The sequence below is a fragment of the Zonotrichia leucophrys genome, chromosome 1, assembly GCF_028769735.1.
Source record: "Zonotrichia leucophrys gambelii isolate GWCS_2022_RI chromosome 1, RI_Zleu_2.0, whole genome shotgun sequence".
NCBI lineage: Eukaryota > Metazoa > Chordata > Aves > Passeriformes > Passerellidae > Zonotrichia > Zonotrichia leucophrys.
In genome coordinates this window covers 38,990,433-39,018,348 of record NC_088169.1, presented here as the reverse complement: position 1 = coordinate 39,018,348, position 27,916 = coordinate 38,990,433, and the positions used below count along the sequence as shown (strand labels likewise).

The following is a 27,916-nucleotide window of genomic DNA, read 5'->3' as shown; positions in this document are numbered from 1 at the left end:
CTGGGTGAGAAATTGACCTATCCCTCACTTGTTTTCTGCACATCATTAGGGCACCTTTTTAAACAGAAGAAGGAGAGAACTGGGGAAATCCATCCTGCTGGAAAGGGGTACTGGATGCTGGGTGCTGTCCACCTATCAGTCTTTCTATCCCATAGCACACACTTCATACTGAAGAGGTCTGATGCTGCGACCACAGTCACTGCAGCCACAGTGACAGGTTTCTGCTTGTCTTGCTCATAACCAACCTTGCTGTCATTACAGGCCATGGTATCTGCTCATGTGGCCGATGCATTTGCCAGGATGGGTGGTTTGGAAAGTTGTGCCAGCACTCAAGGAAGTGCAACATGACAGAGGAGGAGAGCAGAAGTCTCTGCGAGTCGGCGGATGGCATATTGTGCTCCGGGAAGGGTAAGATCTGCCAGCTGAGCTACCCTGTGTCAGTGCCTGACAGAGGAAAATAATCACGCTCTGGAGGACTAATGTGCATGGCAGGGGGTTGTTGTTCAGTAACCCTCTCTTTCAAAGGCACTCATTATTAAAAGGATGTTAAAGGATGCTCTGTAATGCACTTACATCCATTTTGTCAGTCACCCACCCTAGCCGTACGCGTTCAGCAGCGTTGCTCTCCTATGCAATTTGTTTGTAGCATATAATTTCCTGTATGTGTTTAGCTGATGGTCTGTGGGGAACAGCTGCACATTATAAACTAACTGTTAGTGCTCCTTCCGCTCTGGGGAAAAAGGCCACCACCCACAGTAACACTGGTGGGGAAGATGGCAAATGTAATATATTGGACAACAGTAAGTGGAGGAAAGTGTTTAAAAGCAATTTGGTACCCTTAATCCCTCTGCTCCCCAAAACAGCTGCATAGGAAAAGTAGATGTCTGCAACCCCCAGAAATGAATCCTACAAACTTTCTCGTTTACTAATTTCCATTCATCTGGTTGCATCAGCTTCAGTTCCGCTCTAAAAAAATTGCCACAGGGAAGAATAAAAGTTAGAAAATCTTGATAATTATCTGAAATTATTCTCTGAGGTTCTTACCTTGCAGTCTTTCAGGCTAGGAAATTGCATTAATGGAAAGAGGGCTTTTTAGCTCCCCCGTAGTGCAAATTGCCTATTTTTGTATATAATATGTCTGAAGGAGAATAGACAAAAAAAGACTGGTTGGAGGCTAGAATACATTCAATCCAGACCCTGTGTGTCATTTCCTATATTTGTATGTCCCTTGCATAGACAGGAAAGAAATCTGCCAGCTGGAAAAACCAGTTAGGAACCCTCTACAACAGGCAGATTTCCAGTTTTCCCTTTGGTAACTTTTATTTCAGTGCAGAGGAAATTTAAATGGGGTTTCCAGCCCAAGCTTCATCTATCTGTATTATCACTTAGCAGAATTCTCCCTATTGCACCATTTAATTTTGTTTTGGGGCTTTTTCCCCCTCAGTTGATGCAGTGTCATAAAAAATGAGAAAGTTGCACTGTTTCTCTTTTTTGTTTTTCCAGATGGGACTATCTTTAGTATATGTGTACGAGTGAGAGGTACAGAAACGAGAAACTGAAATTACTCTGTTTTACTGCAGAAGTTGGCCTTTTTTCTCTTAATGTGTGCCTCACTGAGATTTTTTTATATAAACCAGGAAGGTGAATGAATATGCTTGGTACCAATAAAATGCACTGTGTATATTTCTGTATAAGTATAAACATGAAAAATTATGTTGATTTTTAAAATATTCATAATATCTGCTGTCTTTTTCTAAGGATGGCTGAGAGCTATTTATTCCAGCCTGTGGGTCTTGCTGTGAGAACAATTGCCTTTGAACATGTGTTGCAAGGGTACCATTTACTTTGAAGCTTTGGGAGTAGATAATCCATTAGGAATTTGCAGACAATCAAGAGTTTTTTACCTCTGTTGGCTATGCTGCTGGAGCGTGTCTTGGGATCTGGTCACTTTTATAATCTGTAGCAGCCTGAAAGGTGCTCTAGTGTTGTCCTTTTCAAACTGACCCATTCTGTGATTTTGTGACCCTAAATCCATACACAGAAAGAATGGTGGGATTTTTTTTTTTTTTTCCTTTGGGAGAAATAATTTCTTTGGCCCCTGAGCACACATTAGAGAAATCACCTCCATTAGACATCGACAGCAGTGTGTAGACAGTAAACATCCAAGAAGGCTACTATCTCTTGCCTCTTCTCTAAGCAGGGTGGGGATCACAGGCAAAGACAGTCTAATTATAAATTATATACCTTATGTTATTATAAATTTTGATGCTATGCTAGTTTTTTCCTTTTTTTCCTTTTTTTTTCCCCAAATCTGTTCTTGATGCTGAGATATGTATCTGGAAATCATGTCTTACTGGATATTCATAATTTAAAATACCATTCATAGATAGTGAAGCACTATCCAGGAAACAAAATGGCAAAGTTTTCTGTCTGATTCATTACAGTGAAAAAAAAATATTAGTGGTCAAATAAAAGGGAATTTCAAACCTGGGCACTAATGGTGGTTTTTTCCATTTTTGTTGGAAACCTAGCCATGATATGCAAGTGCTAAAATGGACTGAGGATAGCTTGAGTTTCTGTATATAGGTTTTAATAGACTGTGAAGAGTCCTGGTTTTCAGCAGATAACTGCTGAACACTATCAGAAGATTGCACTCTGCTAATGTAAGCAAAGTTGGGCATCCACATTCCTAGGCTGTTTTCTGAATCTTGGCTCGCTGTCTGTGCCACCTGTAGCAAAAGCTCTTCCCAAGGCAAACAGCAACACCCACCACGCTGCTGCCTCCCTGGCAGTAAAGATAGGGCTGTGCATGGTGACTGTAGTGGTGCAGGATGTGGGCAAGGTAATGAGCCAAATCCCATCCGAGACGAGCTGGCTGGGATCCCAGGAAACACCCTACAACTCATTAGACTCAATTAAACTGAGGAGCCTCCCAGAGCAGCATGCCCTGCTCAGGGAGAAGGCTTGATGCATTTGTTTCCCTAACAGATTTTGCATTTTGGAGCCTTATCTTCCTTGCTTGACTTGGTGTTAAATTTGCTGCATCTTCTGCAAAACAGTTTTAAACATCAAGGGCATCCCTCAGTATCAGGATCAGCGCTTGCTGATGCAGAATCACTTCAGGCTTCTTACAGAGTAATAATCTTAATAACTGCTGTAATTTCACTAAAATCCTCATACTATTCCTCATTATTTTCAGATGTACCTTGCCGTTTGTATAATCAGAGGTATTTGATTAAGTATATCTTAGTGTGTATATCTTAGTGTACCTCTTATAGAGCAACCCTATGATATATCTGCCATCCTCCACTGCCTCCTTATACAACAGCATCTTTGATCCTTGTAGGGAATGTCAGTATTTTCTATGTCAGTGGCCCTGTAAGCAATACTCAGAACCCACAGAAAAAGTAGATGCTTAATCAAATACTTCCATCCTCAAATGTTCTAATCACTAGCTCCTCCTGAATATATTTACATGTTCCATATGTTACAAGTTAAAGCATTTCCCTAAAATTAGGCAATGAGTTAATTTTTGTGAATTTGAAATAAGCATTAAATTACATATTTAATTACAAATCAGATGCTCTGCTGAGACTGTTCTGAAGTTTTCAAGAATTAAGCTTCAGTATTTATGGGAAAAGGAATGGAAATTTTGTTGCTCTCAACAGATGCAACTTTTTTTCTTTAAATGTATTAGGATTATTACTATGGATTTTATTCAGAGGTCACTGAAAGAAGTGGGAAGATGGAAAAGCAGGATTTTATAGGCTTTGGCTCAGGCCCTGTTGAGTAACCCATGAATCCTTTTTAGGTTATATTCTGACATAACCAAGCTTCCTTCTATATATTTTTTCTGTAATAAATGCATTAAACATTGGGGACTTTTTAATGGAATGATTCTGGAAATATTGCAAGAGGCTAGGATTTTCAAGTGAATTTAACTCATTTATAAGCATCTTCTGTAAAAGGTCAACAGCTTCTTTTGTGAGATTTTTTTTTTTAACTCAGCCCCTCACAGCTGAAAATTTTGCACATATTGTTTGCTATAATTTATCTGGGTTTTTTATGATTTTTTAACATCGATTTTTGCCGTTACCCCTTCGTAGGGCTAGATCCACAAAAGGATTTTTGATTAGCAATCAGTAAGATCCCCCCTTCAGTGTTTAAATGTCTGAAATCTGCACAGGGCCAGGCTGCTGAAGATGAGATCTGTAAAAGCCAGGTCTCTTCAGCCAAATGCTGGAATCATTCAGGAGGAATTACCATCTCCCTGTGGCATTTCTAGTTGCAGAAAAGCCTCTTTCACACACTTCTCAGGCTTCCTGACATATGATTGTCCAGGGGCACCTGTCACTTTCCACATTTCAGAGCCACGAACCTGCTCCTAAGGGTAAGGACATCTCAGAGTCTTCTCTTCATGGGAGGTTCCTGGTGCTCTGTGGGTTATGGCATCACCTGAATTTGACTCCACAGTCCCTGCTTTGCCTGTGAAGGTGTGGCCTGACATCCTTGAGGGGAAGAACAGCTTGTCCCAACAAGGGATGTTAGGGCACATTGCAGGAACGAGGCAATTGCTGAGCTGCCATTACGTGCACAAACTCTTTCTGACCCGAGCAAATGTTCAGTAAGTCCATGGGAGGTGGAGAAGTTTCATTCATGGTGGTGAGGGTTTTGGGGGTCTGTAGATGTTAGTCTTGGGCACTGCTGGTCTTTTGTGAGCTCATCCCTAAAAGCTTTCGATGAGGAAGACTATTTTCTTCCTGGGTGTGATTTTATTGCTTTCAGTAACAATGGCTTGGGGACAATTTGAACTTTGCTAGTACAAAAAAAGTAAAATAGAAGTTACTGGGGAGAGAAGCTCTGATTGTAGGTCTCTAAAACCAAAAGAAATCTTCAAAATGTGGGTCCTGATTAATTTAAATAGCAGGATCAAAGCTCTTAGTAGTAACATCCCATCATACTCCAACTCATGCCAAAAGAATCCTTTCATTCAAAAGCCTTTTAGCTTGATTATTTTCTTTTATGCAACAGCCTCTTAGGCAGCAATTTTGTGCACATGCACATGTGCGTATGTGTTCATATGTGTAACTTGGGTTGTTATTTTCTAGTCTGAATGTGCCAGTACTCTTTGACTGTGAGTAATAATTTTTGTGATTTCAGGCTCCTGCCACTGTGGAAAGTGCATCTGTTCACCCCAGGAATGGTACATTTCGGGTGATTTCTGTGAATGTGATGACAGAGACTGTGACAAACACGATGGTCTCATTTGCACAGGTGCAGTACAGGCTAACACTTAATTGCTTCAGGAAACAAACTGAGTTGATGGGAATTATGTTAGACAAAGCCCAGCTTCTCCTTTCCCCACTGATGGAGGAAGCACATTTGCTGGTTATTCAAACCTGCTGTAATTGTTTCTTCATGCAGCGCAATGATCAACCTAAGGTTTCAAAACAACAGTTAAAAGCCTGAGTATGAATTTAAATAAGTAAGCCAGCTATGGAATCTATCAACAATTCTCTCTGCAATAGACTACAAGTTACTGGGTTTTGGCAAGGAACACAGTGCCATTATTATGGTTTCCTTAGCCTTTGTTCTTTTACTGGACATTCCATGTGTGTAATGCATTTAAGTCACAGACAAAATTCACTGGTGGGTTAGTAAAATAGATTTTTACAGGTTAGGGGCATAGTTGTGTGGGTTAAGAGAGCTTCCTAGCAATTAGACAATTGTTGGTGGGAGGCTGGAAGAGCTGATAGCTTTTCTTGTGATGTGATGGTAAATGATTCAAGCAGCTTCACCTTAACATTGTCTGAATATGCAGGTGGCAGATGTCGATGGAAATGGGCAGGCTGCCAACAAACCCTTGTGACAAGCGTAGTGACAAGAAGCAGCATGGGAATTGCTAAATTAACTCACTGGCTGCTTCCTGTTACAAATCTTAATTTTAGAAAATCTTTGCTGAGCAATTATTAGATGTGGAAGAACTCTGCAAGCCAATTAGAGTGAGAGTGGGAAGGCTGACACTAGTAAATTGTGTCTTCCAGCTAGCCCCATTAGGAAGGGTCATTTTCTGGAGACAGGTAGCCAGTATAACAAGAACAGGAGCCTTATCTGTAGCTCTAATGCCTAATCATGGATCTTCATAAAGTCAGAAGGAAGAGGAGTTTACGTAGATACAAAGGTTATAGAGGTCTCAAACTCAGCATCCAAGGGTCATAAAAGTATTTAAATAAAATTAATAGGTGGGTCTCAGCTGTTCCACTGCTGCAAAATAGGGCCAGGACATTTTACACTTAATACAGAGTTTGAGATAGGATATATTTGTATAGCACTTCTAGATTTTAGGTTTAAAGTTTTTCATGCTCAAAGCCATGGTTTAATTGCTATTCTGTTGATAGATTTTAATGGCTTTTTCTTTATGAATAATAGTTAATCTTGTTTTTCTTTGTACCTGGAGGCACAGTGTGAACACTTGGCCTCACCAGCTGGGTACAAACAGTGGTGTACAAAATTACACTTCACCATACACGATTTCAATATTTGCAATACTGCTGATGGAATTATTGAGAACATGCTATTAATGCCATGTAAGTATAGGTGTGGGGTGGCTTCTTAATGCAATGGTACAGTAATTGCTTCCTTTCAAAGGAAAAAGGGGACAATAAAGGAACATAGCATAGCTTTTTTACTTCCCATAAAACACATTTTAATGTAGTACATTTCAATTATTATAATTGTCCTTTATTCATTCTATTCTAGGTAACGGTGTTTGTAGCTGTGGAAACTGTGAGTGCTGGGAAGGATGGAATGGAAATGCTTGTGAAATCTGGCTGGGGAGAGAATACCCGTAATGGAGGATGTCAAAGATTGTGGAGGGTTTTTTTGTTTGTTTTTCCTTAGGCTGCTAGGACATTTAATTTCAGAAGTATCTGGGTGTGGGTATGCATGAACGCACACATACATGGTTGTAAATACCTTAGAACACATTTGAGGATCTGCTCCTTAAAGAAATGCATCAGAAAACTAAGCAAGGGAGCACGACAGCCCAAGCTCTAGAGGGTGAAGTCATAAAATACTGGCCCTATGGAACTTCTCCAGAGATTTTTTTGTAAATTCAGTGGAACTGATATTATACCTGTAATGACTATTTCTTTGAGCAACCTAAGGCAAAGGTATAAGAAGACCCTTTTTTTTAACATTATTTACTTGGTTGTCACATCTCCTTGTCAGCATGCAACAATTCACCTGTAGAAGAGTAGCACTGGTGGAATATTGTCAAATAATTAGTTTGATTTGTTTTATGGTATTTGAAAAATACATTATTTGGCCCTTTTCTTTCCAACAGTCCTGATTATAAACCAACTCATAAATTGAGAGAAAATATTATAGATATAATATTAATGACTTTTTAATTTGGTCAGTTGTGTAACTGAGGTCCAATTACGTGACAGACCCAAAATATTTGAATGGGAACTTTTCCACAGGAGAACTTTTAGTTTCTGTGGTTGATATGTCTGAAAGTTGGTTATCTAATCTACATATTGCAATACTTTAAAATACATAACCTATAGAAACATATGGAGGAAACTAATAAAGATATAAAAGTATGATTGCCTATTCTGCATATATATTCTGCAACTCACATGTACTTTTCTTGTACTGTTCTACATATCTGCAGCTGCCTCCTACATGTAAAGCAAATGAAATTTTTTTATATTAGTAACTTTAAGGAGTTTACTCTTAGAAATCACTGTTCAGGACAGATTGCCCTTTCACACATGGAATTCACTGAATTTAACTGCATTTGTAGACGGAGGGAACCTGAACATCAACTGACTTGAAAAATCATCTGTGCTATGCAGTAGCTTGTTCTCAGCCAAAGATGTTTGGACAATGTTGACAAAGTAATTAAAGTTTTAATACAGTAAATACAAACAAAGCAGTGGTATGAACAAAAATTTTATTTTTATTTTCCAATGGTGAAATGCTGCTCAGTGTGAAATTCACATTGAGTTATGAACGATGCACAACTATTGGGACTTCCCTAACTTATTTACATATGAGTCTCTTATTTTTTGTACATGTAGATTTGGCAGCCCTTGAATTCTTTAGAGCAAAAAAAAGAAATATACATTTTAGTTTCAAAAGTGTTTACATTTTGTGAAACCATGATTGAGCAATAAATTGATTAAATGGCTCAAAAATACTTCTTTTAGATAACAAACTTTAACATTGTGGTTTAGGTGCCAAGGTCCTGATTTTTGAAGAGCTGCATGACTCAGAAATAATGGAACTATGTATTAACAAAAAAAAAAAAAAAACTCCATTATTAGTCTAGAAATAACTTTTCTTTTAGAAAGAACAGTTTTGAAATAGGAAAATGCAATGGTACAGAACATGGGTAGAATGCAAAATTTCAAATTAATTAATTTAACTGCTTTAGTATTCCCCCATCCCATATAGCTTGCTTTTTAACTTTAACCACATTTTTCCCCTCTTAACCTGGATTCTTTCTTTCTAAAAATGAAGCTTGTGAAGCCCATATTCTCAGGGAGTACCATTACCAAACATCCAACTTATATATAAGCTATGCAGATAAATAACTAGACATACATCCCAAAGCTGCTAGCTACTCTCTTACCAGATAACCAAAGTATCAGGCAGAGTTCTAAACTGTATTCATAACACATAAAGAATCCTCAAAGTGAAATTCAGCTTGAAATTTTAATTTATGTTTTATACTTAAAACCCTAAAACTCCATGGAGCTCAACAGGAATATTTTCTTAAGTTTTAACATATATGCATTTTGCCAACCCTAGTGTCTGGAGAGCACAAATTGTTGCTTTTATTTATATTTATGAATAGTGAATACCACTGACCTGAATCTTCTCATAATCACTGGGTTTTTGCATATACATTCATCTGCTGAATCAGAGTGTAAACAATGAAGGATACAAAGTTCTCCTTGCTTTCCTTCCATTTATGTTAAGTATTGTATTAAGAAAATACTACATAATCAAAACTCTATTCTGGTGTCAGTAGATGCTTTTGACTTGTTTCATGGCATCAAAACATATACTGTAGATCAGCTGTGGTATTTCAGGTACTCATTCATATATAAAAGAACAATTCTTTAGGTGGTTCCAGTGTCGTATTTGATACATTTTTGTAATTTGTTTTAATTTTAAGTTTATATACTTATAGAGTATAAAGTAATTTTTACTTTGATTTTTTTTATACCAATCAGCTCCAACCTTTTTGACTACTGGATGGATTATGTAGTCATAGCATTTCAAAAAGGGTTATCCAAGTTATTTTTAACTTACATACGGAAAAAAATCAGAATATCTAAGACAGCTACTCTCTGTGGTTCCTTTAAATGCAATTATCAAACAAAATGGTGCTATTACTATAAACCTTAAAGTATTAACTAAGACTACTAAAAATGGAATGTACACATTAATTCTTTTCCAATTTTTCTTTTGTTTCCTATCATGTTGCTTGAACATTTCCCCTGCTCTTCATGCGGAGGTAACTGGTGATGTGACACCCAGCTTATCTCTTTTGTGGCTCCTTTCCTCTTTAGAAAGATGAAATCAGAAGGAATAAGATTATTATTCCACATATTTGAGTATAATAGCTGTATTAATAAAATTTTATCTTTTTCCCTTGTGTCATTCCCTGTGATGGGAATTCCAGATACATAAACTGTAAATGCAGGAAGAGGCATAAGGAAGTGAAACTTACTACTTGATTTTTCACTGCTAGTGACTGTAAAAGCCTGCTTCCAGGCCTGTGGCAAAAGGCAAAACCAAACTGGATAAATGGGGACTTTTTACTGATTAGATTGATAAACCTTATAAACAAAAATACATTATAGCCTTGTTTTCTTCTTATGTGAGAAAGAACACAATCCAGAAGTGTGCCAGTGCTTCTATAATAGACTTGCAGGATTACACCTATTGTGTACAACATATCTGTAATATCACCTATAAAAACCTGTGGATTGATTTGCTTCTATAATTTATTAACCTGCTTGTGATCCTTTTTTTCCCCCCACTGGCTATATTCTTTCTTAGAAATGCATAGATGCATTTAATCATGTACCTGATCTCACTTTCTGATATATTGCCCTTGCTTCTTTGCAGAATGACATCTCACTTTGTAGCTAAATGGTACAGCTAAAGTATACTGGGATGAAGAAAGCTAAGTTGAATATTTCTGTGACTAAGTAATTGAACAAAAAATTTATTACATCTTTAAAAATAAGTCATAGCATTTGCATTAGTCATCACAGAAAAAAACCCTGTTATTAAACATTTTAGAATGCATTGCATGAAATATGAATTTATCTAAAGAGCCATTTAAAAGAAAGAGAACCTTCTTATGTAGTCTAATTTTGCTTCCATTCCCATTTGAATGTAGCTGAATAATGTATTCTTTATAGCAATAAACAGATGGATCATCATGATATGCTTTTACTGCATGGACCAAACTGTCTGCTTTTATACCTCATTGCTTAAACTAGTTTTAAACCAAGACAAAAATTTCCCCATATATATAAATGTAAGCCAGGGTTCTTAGTATTGTTTCGGGTATATGTCATAGTCAAAGTGAATTGGTTTACTTTATATCTGGTGAAGGGGAGGGCCTGGGAGGGGTTTATTAAGAACCAACATTTATGAAAATGACAGTATATTAAAAAATCAATTGAGAATGGCTAAAAAACCCAGAAAATGAAGCAAAAGCTCTGTTATGTGAACTACAAAGCACTTAAAAGGAGCTAGAGACCCTTCCATAGGCTCTGTCTTGTGAGCAACCTCATAAGGATTCTTGTGAATTTATAAAATTTTTGAAGTACAGCAAAATGGTGCTTTGTTGAAGTAGTTCATATCTCCTCAAAAGTGGATCTCTAAAACTGTGCAGGTGTGACTGATTTTGCCAAATAGAACTGTAGCTGAAATACAGATCAAAAAAGAGAAGAAAACAACTGTGCAGTGTTAACATATAAAATGGCAAGATGAGGTTAGATTTCAGTGTGAACAGTCTCTAAGAGATTAGAGAAAACCCAGAAGAACAAAATACAATGCAAGCATGCAAAAGACCTGGAACGCTGCAGATTCACGGACAGCTGCACATGTAAGTACAAAAACCCCAATCTGTAAATACAAATTGATTCCATCAGGTTTACTATACAGTACTTTAGTAGTAACAGACAGTTGAAAACAGCTTTCACTTAACAGCAAAATTAATTTTAGAGGGAAGAAAATGGTGAAGTCTCATCCTGGAGAACAGCAAGAGAGGTATTATATTAAGGAGCTGAAATTTTCTTTGGCATGGTAAAGGGGGAGAACTGAGTTTGCCAACCTATTTACATGACATTTCACCATCCTGTGGCCAGTGCAGTGATGCTTTGCACAGTCTACTTCTTACATAAACTTTTCTGTTGGTTTCCAGTATGCCTTCATATAAATGTTTTATTCATCATGTTAAATCTGTGTATACAACAAATAAGAATAAACACAAACTGTACAATGCAGACAAACTCTTTGCATATATGTATGTAAATTTGTAACACTGACCAACAGTTCTTTGACAGACACAACCTACAACATGCAGTTAGTTCATCCTTGTCATACTCTTCCCATGCAACAGATGAGACAAGACAAACTTAAAGGGAGGAAACAAAGCACAAAGATACCTGTGTTATGTTTAAACAGATTGTAGAAAAATAAAAAATCAGGGCATTGATTCATTGGATTAAACACTCATATGAATTTAGCCCACAGAAACAAAACCCGAAAACAATAATAAAAAAAAAGAAAAAGGCAAAATGCTGTATTTCCAGTATGTACTAACTGCTTAAAGAAATTAAATCTGCCCTTAATTATAGCCTCCCAAACTGGTTCACAGATCATAGTTACTCAGGACCAAAAGGTTAATGTTGAAAATATTGTTTATGTAGGATCAGGCAATGAACCAGATCCTGCTTGTATGGCTCAGCCAGGTCTCCAGCCCTGTCTCTCCTCAGGCTCTTACACTGGGTGTATAAGACAGCTGAATGGGACATGAACTCGTGTATTCCCTCCTCATGAATCAGGTGAGAGAGAATGTAGCCTTCAGCTGCTTTATCTTACTTGAAATATTGTGAAGTTCTCCTCTCACTGTTGCAGGAAGGCCTGGGGCCACGGCGGGGCCGGCCGCCAGTGCAGCGTCAGGGCTGCTGCCTCTCCTGGCTCCTGCAGCGCAGAGCAAGCCCCCAGCTCGCCATCTGAGTTGCTTTGGTTTGATTTTGTTTCCTCAGGGATGGTGCACAAATCCCACTGGGCCAGATGGGACGAGAAGGGCACACTGAAGTTTTTAATAAAGTGTTGTTTTTCCCTGCGCACACAGATTTAGTGCTAGCAGGGAAGGGCACAGTCTTAAGTCAAAGTTTCTTTGCATTTTTATCACAGTTTTAGATTAGGTTTGTATTTCATCTTTTTTTTTTCTACATGGATAGAGGGTTTCATGCTTAACTCATTCCCTCCCTAGAAAGACCCAACATCAAGCATTATCTTGCTGTTCTCACATCACACATACAAAAAGAAGTCTGACCTACAGAAAAAAGAAAAAGTTTATCTAGAATGTAGCAGCTTTACAGTAGCCTCCTTGAAGAGTGCACTAAATGTTGCTTATAAAAACAGAACACATTTGAAAACTAGTATGAAGAGTTCATTCAGACTGAATCAGACTGTTCAGCTGAGCAGACAGGGAGTTTGAAATAATCAGCAGTCTCTGTCAGGGACTTCAGCACAAAGATGTGATAAAACAAATTGTCAGAAATACAGTGCTAAAAAAGGAACGGATGGTTTCCTCTTTTTGTCTTAAAATATCAAGGTAACAGCAAGAGGCCAAGAGAGTGTTGCCACACGGTTTTCCAGACTGATACAGTTTGATCTTTGCTGCCATTTCTAAGAAACAAATTCCTTCTTAAGCGTACAGAAAGTGCCTATAATTTTCAACTTCTGAAAGCCTGTGACCAAGTGCACAAAAACTTCAGTGGCATCTCTGTGGCATTCTCTAAATCTTTCCCTGCCCTCCTTCATCCCCCGCAACACTGGCTTAATTGTTCACAAGTGACAAACTCAAAGGGTTGATGTTGTTCCTGGTAATATGATCCAAGGCTTCAATTTTATGATGTTTTTGATTTCTTCTAGGTTCATGTAAGAGAAAGTACAGTATATAGAGATCAAGGCAAGGCACCTTCAATCTAGCAATTTGGTGGGCATGTTATCCTAGGAAGCTGGGTGGAGGTACATACTGGGATATCAGTGAAATACATAGGACTGGACTTTGCATGCTTAGCTAAAAATAAAAATAAAGTTTTGTAATATGTCCAGTTTTAAAACGTCTTTTTTTTAAAACACCAGAAATATTAAACTATAATTTGTAACTACCCTTTGCATTGGTGCTGCAAAAAAGAACACAACAACATCCTTGCCCATGCTTTGCTAAGTAGGTGTGGGATTCAGCCAAAAATAACAATGGCATTAAGTTCAGTTCCTTAAAAACAGGAAAGGATTATATTTAAAATGGATTTAGGTAGCGCAATTCTGATTAGTCTTACTTTTTTTCCTTTTATTTGTGGTGGTTGTTTTTCAAACAATGAAGATTTAGTAGATGAAAAATGAGCCTTAATTCAGGCCTACAAGGCCTACAAAATTCTTTGGACCCACTTTTCCAAAAATGAGTGGGTCTTGCTCGCTGGGCAAGGCAAATGTTACCATTACCAGTAAGCCTGTGATATGTATAAAACACACACACAAAAAGAAACTATAGGGATGCCAAACACACGTTTCAGAAAACTCCCCATTGGTTGTGTTTGACACTCTTCCCTCCACTTTAATGCCAACCTCAGAAGCACAGTATCTGTTACTAAAGAGTATTCACATTTAATCAATATTTTAAGCCAGAGACAATGATCCTATTCTTTATAGATATAATTTTTAATAATAGATTTTTGAAGGCTTCCTGATTCCCTGATTGCTTTCAAAACTAAGCCACCGGCAACACTTAAGTTATAGAGAAACACAATCCCTGCAAAAGGTCACAAACAGTGGAGCGAGCAGCCTTATAAAAAAGGGAAGAAGAGAAATCCATAATAGCACAGGTTTACAGCATCTAACTAGAAATTACTTGATTATTTGTGTGCTACAAAATAGAACTTAAACACATGGATTTTGCTGAAACTGGACTCAAAAAGGGATTATGGGCAATTGTCAGCAGGCAAGGTATCAAGTGTACTTGTGAAGTATGTCATTCACATGAAGTGTCACAGTCACAGAAAAGATATTAAAAAGGCATTCCAATATCTGGTAGGGCATTCCATGGTCTGAGTTTAGCTGGTTCATCCAGGTGTCTTCTCGTTGTGGTGGAGCTACATGTTGAGATTTATCCTCTTGCAACAACTCAGTTCAGAAACAGGAACGGGCAAGCTGGTGACCTGCCACAAGCTGATCCACAGACACTGCCGAGGGGAAGTCTGGCAAGGATAAATCACTCAACTGTACTTGGGACTCAGTAAAGTCACAACACCTGTGAGGATCTGGCTATGTCGTCTTGCTCTTGTTCACTGGTTTGCCTCCATTCATTATTGCAGATGCACTTGTGCTTTTACTTGGAGTTACCCCAGCCTTTGGCACTGTTTCTCCAATATCATGCAAAGATGGTTCTCGGTACATGGCAACTGAGGGGAAGGAAGAGAAAGGGAGAAACATTTTAAACAATTTATCACATATGACAGTTCATCTCAAAGAGATTAATTTTCTATGTTCCTCTTGCATACCAGGAAAACCGTTTATTTTGACAGGTGCTTGTTTATTACCACTGATAGAATTGCTTGACCCTCCAAAGTTCTCACACTTCTTCTGCCTCTGACTTAAAAATTCAGTAGGAAACTGCATTCTTCCTTGTTTAATGGACACTATATCTTCTTGGAAAGGAAAAACTAGTGTTCTTTCTTTGCATAAGGCACACAAAATTGTACATCTGTATACCCATGTGTATGTATATACAACCCTTAAATAAACATTAAATAAACATGCAAACTTTTAGAAGTAAAATGTGTTAAGACATTGTAATTAAAAAATGGGATTATACAATACAGTTGTCTAGACTTAAGTGTTCTTTCTTAGTCATAGATTGCTGGACTAGGCTAGGGTCCAGTTCTGCAAAGTTGCATGTACATCAGTCTTCCAAATCTTAGGAATTGGGCCATGGTCTTTTCTTCAGGTGTGCCCTGAGTGGAGAGTGCAAAAGTTGTTTGGGGGTTTTCCTACCTCATTTCCAAAAACACATGCAGTAGCCACTGATCTTCACTGAATGTAGAAGTGCAGTAAACTCCAAATTAAACTATTAATTCTTAGAGGAATTAGAAGTTTTTCCCTTGGCTTCAGTCCCTATCTCACCCCTTCAAATCCTTTGAGGGAAATACATGTATTCAATTACACAGTTCAAGCATTAAGCTGCCTTAATGATTAATGCTCTTGGATAATTCAATTTCATTTTCCATGTCACTCCATCAGGTAATAATTCCACTTATACCTAACTCCAGTTGCATTTATTTATATCAGAGCAATGTTAAAAGAGGTGTCACAGCAGTCAAAGGAATTAATCATCACACTGATTTCCAGACTGGGGGTGTGCTACCACAGAGAGCACAATTCCTTCATCCCTTGGCTAATTAGAGTAGGAGGCTGGAGCATCAAAGTACTGACCTTGATCTTCAATAGTGTGAAGTTTCATAATAAATGTAAAGGGCCCCATAGCATCATTAACTAATCAAATACTTGTTCTAACATTTCCAGTGACATAATCTTAATCCTTTTATAGCTTCTTAAAGACGGAAATTAAATGTCTTCTCTGGAGTACATAAGGCTGGTTATGATCTATATCTTCAGAGTGGCCCATAAATGTGTTTAGGGCACTTAGCTGATTAATTAAAAGAGCTTAGTGAAATAACACTGTGACCTACAAAATTATCACATTGAACAACATGAAATGGAACTATAAAGTAAGGAATTATATAGCAGAGCTGTCATATTTGATGATTCTCATAGGCAATATAAATCAATTTATTTCTAAGCATTGTCTAAGCTATTTTGATGAAGTCTGATAATCCAAAAATTATTTTTAAAAAGTAACTTCTTTCCTAGTACATACAAATTTGCAATGCTTTAAAAAATGCACTGGTATTCCCTCCCTATAAGTCTTTATATAAAAAGATCAAGATATTATTAGTATTGTTGAGAGCTTACGAAACAACTGTAAACTTTCACAAGACAGGGAAAGCACAAAGGCTGTCTTCAAATAAACATAAGTTTATTCTGATTATTTCCTTATGATGAAACTAAAGTACTTGACAAACTGATCCTTCAATCAAAAATTTTAACTTAAATATCAGAAGAAACTGGAGTGCTACCCAAAGCATTACTCAAGTATGTGTTTTCAGATGGTAAGAAATGAGATAATTTTCAGAATGACTATGACTATTTTCAGAGGCTATGTGCAGGAATTAGAACAATAAGTAGTGCCATCAGGACAAGAAGCAAAAGGCAGCATATAAATACATACATATGTATTTGTATATAAATACAAAGGATAACACAAAACTTTCAAGATATTAATGTATTTTTCAGAGAATGTGACACCATTTTAGTGGGTAAGATTACTTTGATTGTTATTTGCTCCTATCTTGGTTTAAAGGCCAACTTACATTACAACACTTGGCATAGTAATACATCATGGTTTATTTTATAGAGAGACCTTTTTGTTTTGTATTAGAAAGCTTTTACTTTAAAATGCTGACATTTCATCCATTCCCTATATAACTCCCAATCTTCAATAGTCATTATCTTATTCTGCCTAATGAAAGGACTATTTTCTCACTTCAAGATTCACAATAGTTTTTGTCCCTAACAATGTAATATTTTAAAAGCAGCACAATGCTATTCCACAAAAAAAAAAAATCTTTTCTTGTAGCATGACCACTTAGTCCATGGAAAATTGTTTTTATATATGCCCTTTGTGGCATCACTACATGGAGGCACAAAACTGCTCCATGAAACTTGGGAACCACTCCCTCTTCTTGTGAGATGTATAGGAGTGTCTGCCACAGACGGACTGAGCCTCACCTTCCAATGGCTTGGGTAGAAAATGAGCTGCTGGTTTTGTTTTCTTCACTCTGTTTCCTTTCATGACCTGCCCTTCTTTGTTCAGCCCCAAGAACCAGGCCCTTCCGGACTCCTGTTGTCTGTAGAGCATGGATGAGTAGATTACATAATAATTTTCAAAAACGGACTCCTTGAATTTGCACTCTGGTGTAAAAAGTTCCTGTGGGAAGAAAAACAAATGTTAAATGGTATCTCTAAAGTGCAGGATTTGTTTTGTTACAAATGCCTTGTGAAAAGTTTTACATATTATTTAAGATAAGGTTCTGCTTTAAGATCAGGAGTTCTGTCTTTGTTTGGAAGACCTCCAGTGAACTTATTTCACTTCCCATGCATGCCTCAGTTTACCCATCTGTGCTACAGAGATAGTATATTTTTAAAGTAGAAAGAAATCCACAGAGGCATAAAAGCACTATTTAAAATACAGGCATAATTATTGTTATTATGCTTCCTTCTCTGACAGGATGGACTTATGAAGATTAAAAAAGTCTATGCAAAAATAGTATTAATGAGATAACAGTTGTTCTGTTTTAACTGAATGCAACAGGCTCCCTCTTGTTTACAGCAACTAATGTTTGATGCTTAAGGTGCTGCTACCAACATTCAGCATTCCCTGTAGTCCAGGAAAATACCACCACAGGGAAATACTATTCTGATATACAAATTTCTGGACAAAGAATAGTAATTCCTACTGGCATCCTCAGCAAACATTCCAAAACTGGAATTTTTTTTCAGAAGTCACATTCAGTAAGAGCAATTATCCTAAACTCTTTATAGGTTAATCTAAGCATAAACATCTGTAGTCCAGTAGCCAAATAATTAAAAAATATATATTAATAACAGAAGTAACTAACAAAATAAACAGTATGAATATCCATTGAGATAGAGGTTACCAAAATTCTTAGAAAAAACTCAGCAAGTTAACAAGCAAATAAATACACATTTAAAATATCACAAGAAAATAGGATTCCATGTGAATGTGATTTTCCGTCTGTGGACCCATCTGCTGAAGCCTGTAGAAGAAATAACACATAAAAGGAGGAGGTAGATGTGGGAAAGGGGGAAGTAGCTTGCTAAGATTTCAGAGCTCAAAGTTCTCAGCTCTGAATACTCTTTATATTTCTTTTAGTTATCTTTCCCAAAAAGCAAAAAAAAAAAAAAATCTGGAAACTTCACATCTTTTCACTTCTCCATTCACAGTACTTTTTCCATTTCTTTTTGTTCCTGGCCCCATGCAGTACTGAGTTAACACCCAGCAGGCAATGTATTTTCAGGGTCTCTATGCCATCCCCAGCTGCCTATATATTGTAAGAATTTCACAGCTGTTTCTGCCACAGATTTACTTTCTGGAAATCAAAGTCCTTAAAGACACAGTTCCCCATACCAAAAAGCACAGATTAAAGACTTTTCTGAACGTGCACTGAATGTCAAAAGGTACACAATCTAATTCTCCTAATGTGATGGGGTACATGGTATTTGTACTGCCATGGCTTAAGTTACCACCTGTAAGCAAAGCTGTCTTGATGAAAACCAGGCATACTATTAGCAGTCCCAATCTTTGAGCTTCAGATTAAAAAAAAAATAATGTATTTTATGCAGCAAGAAACTAAAAGCAGAGAGCAGCTTGGAAATAATTTGTGAGCCAGCCCTAAAATAGGTTGCTTTGGCCGTGTCAGACAGTACACTTAATGTCTACAGGTCAGACTCTTACAGGATGCAAAAACAAATCTGAATTGTGCAGTGGCATCCTTTTGCACTATCACATCTTTACCCCCCATGTGTACAACTGCATACCAACTGCATATACAGGGATATGTATGTATACACATGCAAAAATGAAAATAGAGACTTTACTAGAGGCACTGAATACTGATGACAGGGAAACACCTTAACTGCACAGTCTCCTTTGCCATGGGGCTTTTTCTCTCTCTGTTCAAAACTTTAAGACATCTGTTGTTTGTGTTACTCTCCTTTCTCCTCCACTGATTTCAAGTCACAGTAGGGCTCAAGGAGACTCAAAATAAAACCAGAAGGCAGGGAGGCATGCTAGAGGGAATGCCTGTTAAAGCCTAGCACAAGCATTTACATGCGAGTCATGTTCCTTGGCTGTTGAAACAGCAGATGCTAATCAGGAAATGCCTACACAGCTCTCCTTATTGCCTACTTCACTGAAAATGCTACCCCCTGTGTTCCCCATGAAGTTTTACTTCCTTGTAAAGCTCAATTACCATAAACACTACTTCTTAGCCAGTACTCACATTTTTTGTGTTATAAACAAAAGCTGTTTGTCATTCTATGTTCCTCCCTACTAGAGCTGCTTGGCTGCCTCTAAACACTATTTGTATGTTTTCCCTAACAATATCCATTATTGATACTCAAACAAGGTTCCTTCAATTCATATCCCTTCTCTGAATCAAACCAGTCTCTTTCCTCTCTCATTTCTTTGGCATTGCAGTAGTGTTTCTGACAGTGCACAGTATATGAAGTGGTAGGGATTTACTTTACCAAGAAAAAAGCCACAAAAATATAGTTTATGGCAATGCAATTACTTAGCTACTCCTGGTTGTAGACTAATATACTGGACAAACTGGCATCATTACTACTATGTAGTTATAAAAAACATAATGATACTCTGATTTATTTTTTTTTTTTGGTACAAGGAAGAGTCAAACCCAAATACTGTATTCTGCCTAAAACTACTGCAGCTATCCTACTCCAGATACTTCGGTAGGACAACAGCTTTGGGCAGAGTTTGCATTCATCCAGTATATTAGGAGACTATTCTGCCTGGATTAAAGTCAAAAAGCCCCTTAAATATCTGTTACTTTAAAACAGACTAATAGTTCCAGCAATGTGAGGACTATTCATTAATGAAAATTAGGCACCTGACAATTACTATACTGAACTGCAGACACCAGTTCCTCTAAGGAAAGAGTTAATCAGAAGACTTCTGAAACGGCCCCTTCCCTGGGGCTTAGGTGAAATTGAATATTTCTAAGTTAGGAGTGATGCCTAAAGTCTTGCCTCAGACACTGTCTCAGCTGGCTGAAAATTGCTTCTGTATTTTCTACAGTAAAGTAGCCATAACACCTAAGGTGCTGGTTTTGCATGTACCTAGGTCAAATCTAGATCTGCATATCTTAGACTTAACCCAGTGAGAACTTCCAGAAAATTACTAATGTGCTAACAGCACTGACTTTAAAAAAATAATCCATGGGTGACTTTATTTAAACCTATTGCTGGGGTAGAGGCAGTACAGGGTGTTTTATAAGGGAAACTGAGTGGTGAGGACACTCCCCTAGGCTACCTCCCTATCTGTATCCAACCTGAAGCAATCCAAATCTGCATCTGGTTGACATGAATAATTTAGATCTTCCCTGCAAGAATGACTTTTTGGGTTTTGATCCCAGGAATTTTTATATAAGGAAGTAAAAGAATAAATTGCAAAAACAGATATGACTTGCAAACAAGAATTTGTGCTCAGGATTTCTCTTTCAAGGTCAGAGCCCAGATTTAACCTGTAGTTTTATATAAAAAGTGGTTTTATCCTGTCCAAGCAACATTTGAGAAATAAAGTGTACCCCAGATGCCAATTTTCAAAACCCCAGGAATGGGTTTTGGCTGAGAAGTGCAATCTGATACAACTTCCTGGGTCCCAGAGAAGTAAAGGACGTGTTAAATTACACTTTGCTGAGAAGAATTTTCACTTGGATATTTTTCTAGAATCTCATCAAATTTTTGCTTGATGTGAGTCCTATTTGGAGATATTTTAATTCTAGTTGCAGTAGCATTAATTGCTAATTAAAGATTGTGAGCTCAAACTTGTGGAATCAAAAGTTCTGTCATTGCAGAGTTCTTAGTTTTGGGACCCCCACCAGCACTGCCAAATCTTAGCATTATACTATTCAAAATGATGGGATTTTGCCTCATGGAATCATGTGGTGGTATCAGAATCTACTTTCATATAAGGACAAAACACAAAAGAAATAAAATAAAAAGAGCCATTATCCACTTCTGAAATCTGTGAGTTTTTGAAAAGAGCTCAAGTTACTTGTGGTGTCAACACAAAGATATAAGGGGTTGTTGAAAGTAATTCAGATGACAACTGAGATGAATTCCCTACCAAGTAATGTCTTCCTGTCAAACAAAAGCTGAGGTCTGACATGATGCAGCTGAGCCTCAATGCCAATCAATAATAGGGCCCTGTAGCAAGTGGCTATCATTCAAAATCAAAGTACAGCAAACTTAGTTGTCCCATAAGCCATTCAGTAACTGAAAATATTTGAATGGATTACTAGTGTAACTTCCCATTGTTGTTATTTCACAATTTAGTTTGTTCAAGCTAGTTAGCTTTATAGAAGTTACACATATCCATTCTTAGTCATGACTTTTCACTCAAAGTAAATCCCACAAAGCACAGCATTTTCCTATTCCTGTTCTCAGAAAGAAGAAATATGCTGTGAACCACAGAGTTACAAAGCAAAACTAGCATGACAACCCAACTAGACACATAGCTTCCAGACATTGTTTACAAATTAAATGGACACCTGCAGTTTTAAATTATATTTCTGTTCAGTAAGTCAATAATGAACTGTCAGGGCTGAACAAAGAGTAACCTTTCATTGCACACCACGAGGGACAGCATAATAACCCGGCTCTGCAATGGACAACTGTACCAACAATAAGGGCTCCCGCAAAAGTTTCCTACCTTCTAGTCCTGAACCTTTAAGCCTCTTTAGTTTTGTGTTTTATTCTGAAATATATGAAGGAAGGGCATTGGTTACAGCTCACAGAAGTGATAAAGCTTGCAGATATCCTCCTGAATTGTAGCCAGCAGCAAACAAGGAGCAGCAGACTCCGCTGGAGATGGGCACAACAGGACTTGCTAATCAACCAGGCAGCAAAAGCACAGCTGTAGGCTGGACTAGCTGCAGTTTCTGCTTGGTGCCATGCAGAAAACACAATTGCAATACAAACTCAAAGAGATTGCCAGGCAAGGGACAGCCAGGCTAACCAAGCATTGTAAAAAACCCTGATACTATTCATTACTTGCACCTAAAAGTACAGCTTATGGAACAGGACCTCAGAGCTTTTGAGGTACAGTCCATGTGGAATCTGCCTGATGCAAACACCTCACACTCCAAAAAAAACAACACATCCAGTCAATGGTATCAGCACAGTAGGAGGTGGTTATCAATTTTTTTTTTTTTTTTTTTTTTTTTTTTTTTTTTTTGTAGAGATGATGACAAAGAATTCTTAAGAACAGACTGAAGAAAGGGCAACATGAGCTTTGTGGAGGCTTATAGGAAATTTCTGCAGCGAGAGAAAAGCAGCACAGAGTCAGCACAAAAGTGTTTTGAGAGTTAGAGGATAGCAACACAGGAATAAAAAAAAGGAAATGACATTTTAATAGAGGATAGAAAGGTTGGAAATGACTCATGAAGACTGGTCTTAAGGTTGAAAAGCAGTCTGCTTAATGAGGAAAATGCACTCAGAAATAAGTTAAAATAATCAAGGTGGGAAATGAACTTTGGGGCACAGTTCTGAGAGGAGACTGTGGGGGTAGGACTGTGTTCCTCAGTGCAGGAGGGGAGGATGCTGCAGTGATCAAAGTGCGGAAGGATGAGATCCCAGAAAACAGCTGCAGTGGGGTGGAACAGCAAAATGCCTTGTCACTGACATATTTGTGCAGCAAAACCTGTAAGAACAGGAGACTTCTCCTGCACATTACACTTGGAATACACTTAAATTGATATTCCATTGACTTGCTGCACATTGAAATAGGTAAGTTAGACTACCCTCTTACAGTAAACCTAATTGACAAGTGCTTGTATAGGAAAACAAAAACCAAAAAAAATCACTTAATATTTGGTCCATAGCATCAAATTTTCTCAAAGCTTACATGTTTTAAGAGTCTACAGTTTGAAATCATCTTGTGCATGAGCTTCTCTTCAAACGGCAGAAAACACAGCAACACATGGTTACATACTTCATGAATTAAGGAGAAATTTATATTCTATTTCCTGCAGGTTGAGAAGACATTTAGTGTATCTGGGCCTAAGAAAGCCCTAATACAAACATAATTTTTAAACATCAGAACAAGAACAAGCAAAGTTGGCAGAATTTTCTATGTGCAAACTGGCCAAGTAAGATACCAAGGAACACAAGGCTGCCACTGCAAGCTTTGCAGTCAATTACTAACTTCAAAAGTAAAGGCAGTAATAGCTGAACCTGACAATCCTATAGATATCCTATGAAAGCAGCAAACACTCACAGCCCCTTTCAAATAGTTTCCACCATTTTCTGACAGAAAATTTCCTCAATAAATTACAACAGCCATAGAACGCCATTATTGTCTCTTTCTAAGCTAATGTTATTTCTATTTCTGAAGATTACTAAATGTGATCTGTAAAAAAGAAGAAAGTTATAAAAAGAGTATTTGCTATCATGCAGGTAAAAATCAAGGATGATTCTTTCTGGCTAAAGAACCACTGAGAGTACATTAAAATGACAGCATGTAAAAGAAAACTTTTAGCTATGATTTCTATATCTCACTTCCAAGTTCTTTAAAGACTTGAAAATGTGGCTATAACTGATTATACAGAAATAAAACACTTTTGATGAAATTTAGGCAAAAGTCAATGTAAATTAAGAGTATTGCAAATATTAGCACTTACTTAACTAGGGTTCTAATTAGCAGGGATATGAATGGTATTATTGATCATGTAGCAATTCTTTTATTCATGTACATTCATAAGCACCTCAAATGAGGTCATGAATAAAATTCACATAATATACATAAAGATAAGCTAACAAAAATAGTTTGAACAGATATCTGTGTGTTTAAGAGGATCACAGAATTACAAAAGAGCTAAGGTTGCAAGAGACCTTTTGAGATCATCTAGTCCAACACTCAGCACTGATCAAAGTCTGGCTTAACTTAATGTGCAGATTGGAATCATGGAATCATTAGAGTTGGGAAAGGCCTCCAAGATCATCAAGTTCAGCCTTTGACTGAACACCACCATGTCAACCAAACCACAGCACTAAGTGCCACATCCAGTCATTTCCTGAACACCTCCAGGGAGGATGGCTCCACCTCTTCCCTGGGCAGCCTGCTCCAATGCTTAACCACCCTCTCAGTGAAGAAATTCCTTCTGATGTCAAACCTTCCCTGTGCAGTTTAAGGCCATTTCCTATTGTCCTGTGTCTGTTTGCCTGGGAGAAGAGGATGACCCTCACCTGCCTACAGCCTCCTTTCAGGTAGTTGTACAGAGTGATAAGGCAAAACCAGAATATACCATTTTGTTTTACAAAAATTTCCCTACCTCACAACAGATAGGTTACCTTGCTTACAACTAGAAGCTATGGCCATACTGATCTATAATTTATTAAAGACAATAATATTCTTTATGGAAGGCAGAGCACAGAGCACATGCTCTTTCATAAATTTAAAATTTGAAAAGATGAAACAATGATGTCAGAAAAAAGAATATTTTAAATAATAACTGCATGAATGATATCAAATTACTACTTATGTCTACTAGACAGGAGAAGTCATATATTTCTCTCTTCCTCTTACATAAAAGCTACTATTATGTTACAAGCAGTGCTCTGGTATTAATTTTATTTTGACCACTATCTACAATTCATAGCCATCAACTCAGTGGGACACAGCTGAGATAGAACAAATTTCTTTCATATGAGCATTTCCGATAAATGTTATTTAAAGTTGGACAATTTGACTCAAAAAATGACTTAATGTTTGTGAAATGCAGCTCATCATGAAGATCAGAAACATAACCATCACACTGGGAATGAGTGAGTAGAGGTTGTTTAAACACAAGAGAAAAATTGAGGCAGCAGCCTGGAAAAGGTTACTAATTTTCAAAACTGTCTTCATGACACTGACTTCAAAACTAAAATGCGTCACTAAATGCTCAAGAGTAGAACCACTAAAAAAGTGCTGCTTCCCCTGAATAAAAGAAGAAAAATTTATTTTTAGAAATATTATTGAGAAGCCAAATTTGTACCTATGGGTTTGGTCTGGGAATGGTCTGCAGCCCACCAAGAGCCATCACATCTTATAGCCTATGGTCAAGTATCCCCACAGACACATGAAGGAGAGAGAAGTTATTTTCTGTTTCATTTCAACTCTGAACTTTCACAGAAATGTGTAATTTTTTGCTTGGGTACATCTTTGGCTTTAAAGGAATCTCAGCCAGAATCCTTGTATCACTGAAATGGGATATTTGTTCTCCTGGAGCATAATCTCTTCCCCACCTAATCCTCAGCATCTACCTTCCCTTAAGAATCAAATATGCAGTAAAAATTGCTTTAAGGCTTCAGCTTAAACACCAACAATAACTCCTTGCTGTATCAACACAGAGAGACATCTTTTATCTCCTGTACAGCATCTGTGATTAAAGGAACCCAGTATCAATAAGAAAGGCGGATGCCCCAAGGCATGACTAAGAGAAATTACTTGTATTGTAAGAAATATTTCCTTCCAATACTGTCATGGGGGGTTTTGGAGAAGAAGATGAGTAAACCAGCCTATATTTGATGGTCACTTCAACTCAGAACAGCCATAATTCATCAGCTTGCTGGCAGCACCAGGCTCTCATCTAGAAAAGGTCAATGCCAAGGGAAAAATGCGATGGCGCTAAATTAAGAGACTGAAAGGAGGATTTAACAACATAGCTGTTGAAACAAACCATGATGGGCTTGGGAAGAAATTCTCCTCCAGTTGCCCATTAATTCACCATCCTGTCCCTGGATGAATAATGCAGGAGAAAAGCAGAGACACTCAGTCATAGACCAAACCTTTCCCAGTGACAGTGGAATTTTTTGACACAAGTTTATCCAGACACTTGCAGTCATTACTGTAGACAATCTTCTGCAATGTAAATGTCTCACATAAAACAAGGTATAAAGAAAAACTCAAAAATAGCTATTGAAATGGCCAAAAAGAACAAAGGAGGATGATGTTTTCTAGTTATTTACCACAAGGAAATTTCTACTCCTCTCTAATACATTGAAATATTGGATAAAAAAATATTAGAGTTTCTGCCACTATTATGCAACATCAGATGGGATGGTATATTTTCATATATACAGTTTTTTTGTAGACTTGTCTCTGTATGATAGTATACATGTCCATAACTATGTACAAATGCAAAAGTAAACATAAATAGGTGCAAATTTAGAGGTATTTTTCAAGGTATAATTTAGGCTCTTTCAGTTCTACATGTTCCTTCCAAAAGATGTGTGAACTTATGAAAGTTCAAAATGGGTGTAATTTACAAGCTGAGAAGCTAGAAAAAGTTGCAAGAACACTCAAGCTAAATGAAGTGGCCTACTTTAGTGTACTCTTTTCTATTTATTTTTTCTGTACAGTTGTGAGCCTGTTTTTCTGCTTGCAGCCTTTCTTTACGACCTGTCAGTGTATGAATTACACTATCTAAAAATCAAGTATTATAAAAAAGACAGGGGCTGGAATAAATAAAAGCCAGGAGGGTAGGTTTTATGAAATTATAGTTATATGATTATTATATGGCATTCTTGCTAATGTCTCTTTCTCATTCTTTTGCTATTTTACACTCAGTGTTCATAAGAATAATATGAAAGGCAAATTCAAAGGAACCTGAGTCTGAGGAGACTTTTGTAAGGCAAAGCTATTGTGTAATGGATGTGATTCCATCTCTGAGAAAACGCAGTAGCTAAGTCTTCTCTTAATCTCACAACTCAGTATGAGCTGCAGTTGATCACTAAACACTGGGAAGCACAGGGAACAGGGACAACTTTAACAAGAAACTTTAACTCTGTTACTTAACTCTTGTTACGCTGCAAATATGTGTTTTAGGACAATCCGCCAATCTCTTCCTTCTTTCACTGTGCATCGTTTTACCCATCTTTGTTCTTCTTCTTTGAAAGCACAACCAAATATTCAACAGGCTTTCCCCATTTCCTTCCAAAGCAGCTTTCACATATGAAGACAAAGGGCTGTAAATCCATTCTCTGTTCTTTTCCATTCTCTCCTTCTCCAATGAGAGGATAGAAAATGATGGACATCAAACCAGAAAGACAACCAAAACCTGACAGGTTGACAAGCTCTTAAATATTCTGTACCGTTTCCTGATTTATGCATTTTCATTCTTTCATAGAGATAGATGCCTACAGCACTGTTTCACTTAAAAATAAAAAGTCAGTGCCCATAGGATGGGGCACCCAACAAACTGCTGCCTGCCATGAAATATCTGTCCAGGAAATATAATGCAAGAGCAAACTTGCCTGTCCTGAAATTAATAAATATAAACAAAAATCGTAAAAGTCTTTCTAGTATAGGAAATATTTATATATATATTTATGTATACATAAAATGCAAAAAGCAGTATTCACTTAAAATATTTCAGTTCATCTAGAGATCTAAAACATATTTCTATTACTGTTTAACTTTCACTCATCTACATAATTGTTACTTCAAGTATCCATTATCAGAAGAAACTTGAAGTAGAGAGGCTCACACCCAAACATTCAAAAACTGTATCTTCAATCAGTAAAAAAGAAATTCCATTATGTCTCCTGTTTTAACTAAGCAATTAATGGGATATAAAATGTAAGCGACTAAAAAGTATTTTTGTGGAATGGCATCACACCATTAGCCAGTTGGAAAATTTGAAAAGTAACAAGTCAGACACTTTTG

The 27,916-nt window shown here is 37.2% G+C and overlaps 2 protein-coding genes across 8 annotated transcripts in view; one reads left to right on the top strand and one right to left on the bottom strand.

The window, feature by feature from the left end:
• ITGBL1 (integrin subunit beta like 1) overlaps positions 1-7,793 on the top strand; it is a 125,156-nt gene extending 117,363 nt beyond the window's left edge. For 2 of the 3 annotated variants that reach the window (XM_064718258.1, XM_064718409.1), the window contains 3 exons: positions 262-408; positions 5,161-5,274; positions 6,760-7,793. In XM_064718258.1, coding sequence (XP_064574328.1) covers positions 262-408; positions 5,161-5,274; positions 6,760-6,851 — 353 coding nt within the window. In that variant the 3' untranslated portion in view covers positions 6,852-7,793. The remainder of the gene's footprint in view (positions 1-261; positions 409-5,160; positions 5,275-6,759) is intronic. The other variant, XM_064718338.1, reaches the window with a different exon arrangement.
• A 150-nt stretch (positions 7,794-7,943) lies between these two features.
• The window catches only part of FGF14 (fibroblast growth factor 14), a 378,427-nt gene continuing 358,454 nt past the window's right edge, over positions 7,944-27,916 (bottom strand). For all 5 annotated transcript variants that reach the window (XM_064712068.1, XM_064712086.1, XM_064712077.1 and 2 more), the window contains 2 exons: positions 17,176-17,374; positions 7,944-14,729 (listed from right to left, as the gene is read on the bottom strand). In XM_064712068.1, the coding sequence (XP_064568138.1) occupies positions 14,593-14,729; positions 17,176-17,374 (336 nt within the window). In that variant the 3' untranslated portion in view covers positions 7,944-14,592. The remainder of the gene's footprint in view (positions 14,730-17,175; positions 17,375-27,916) is intronic.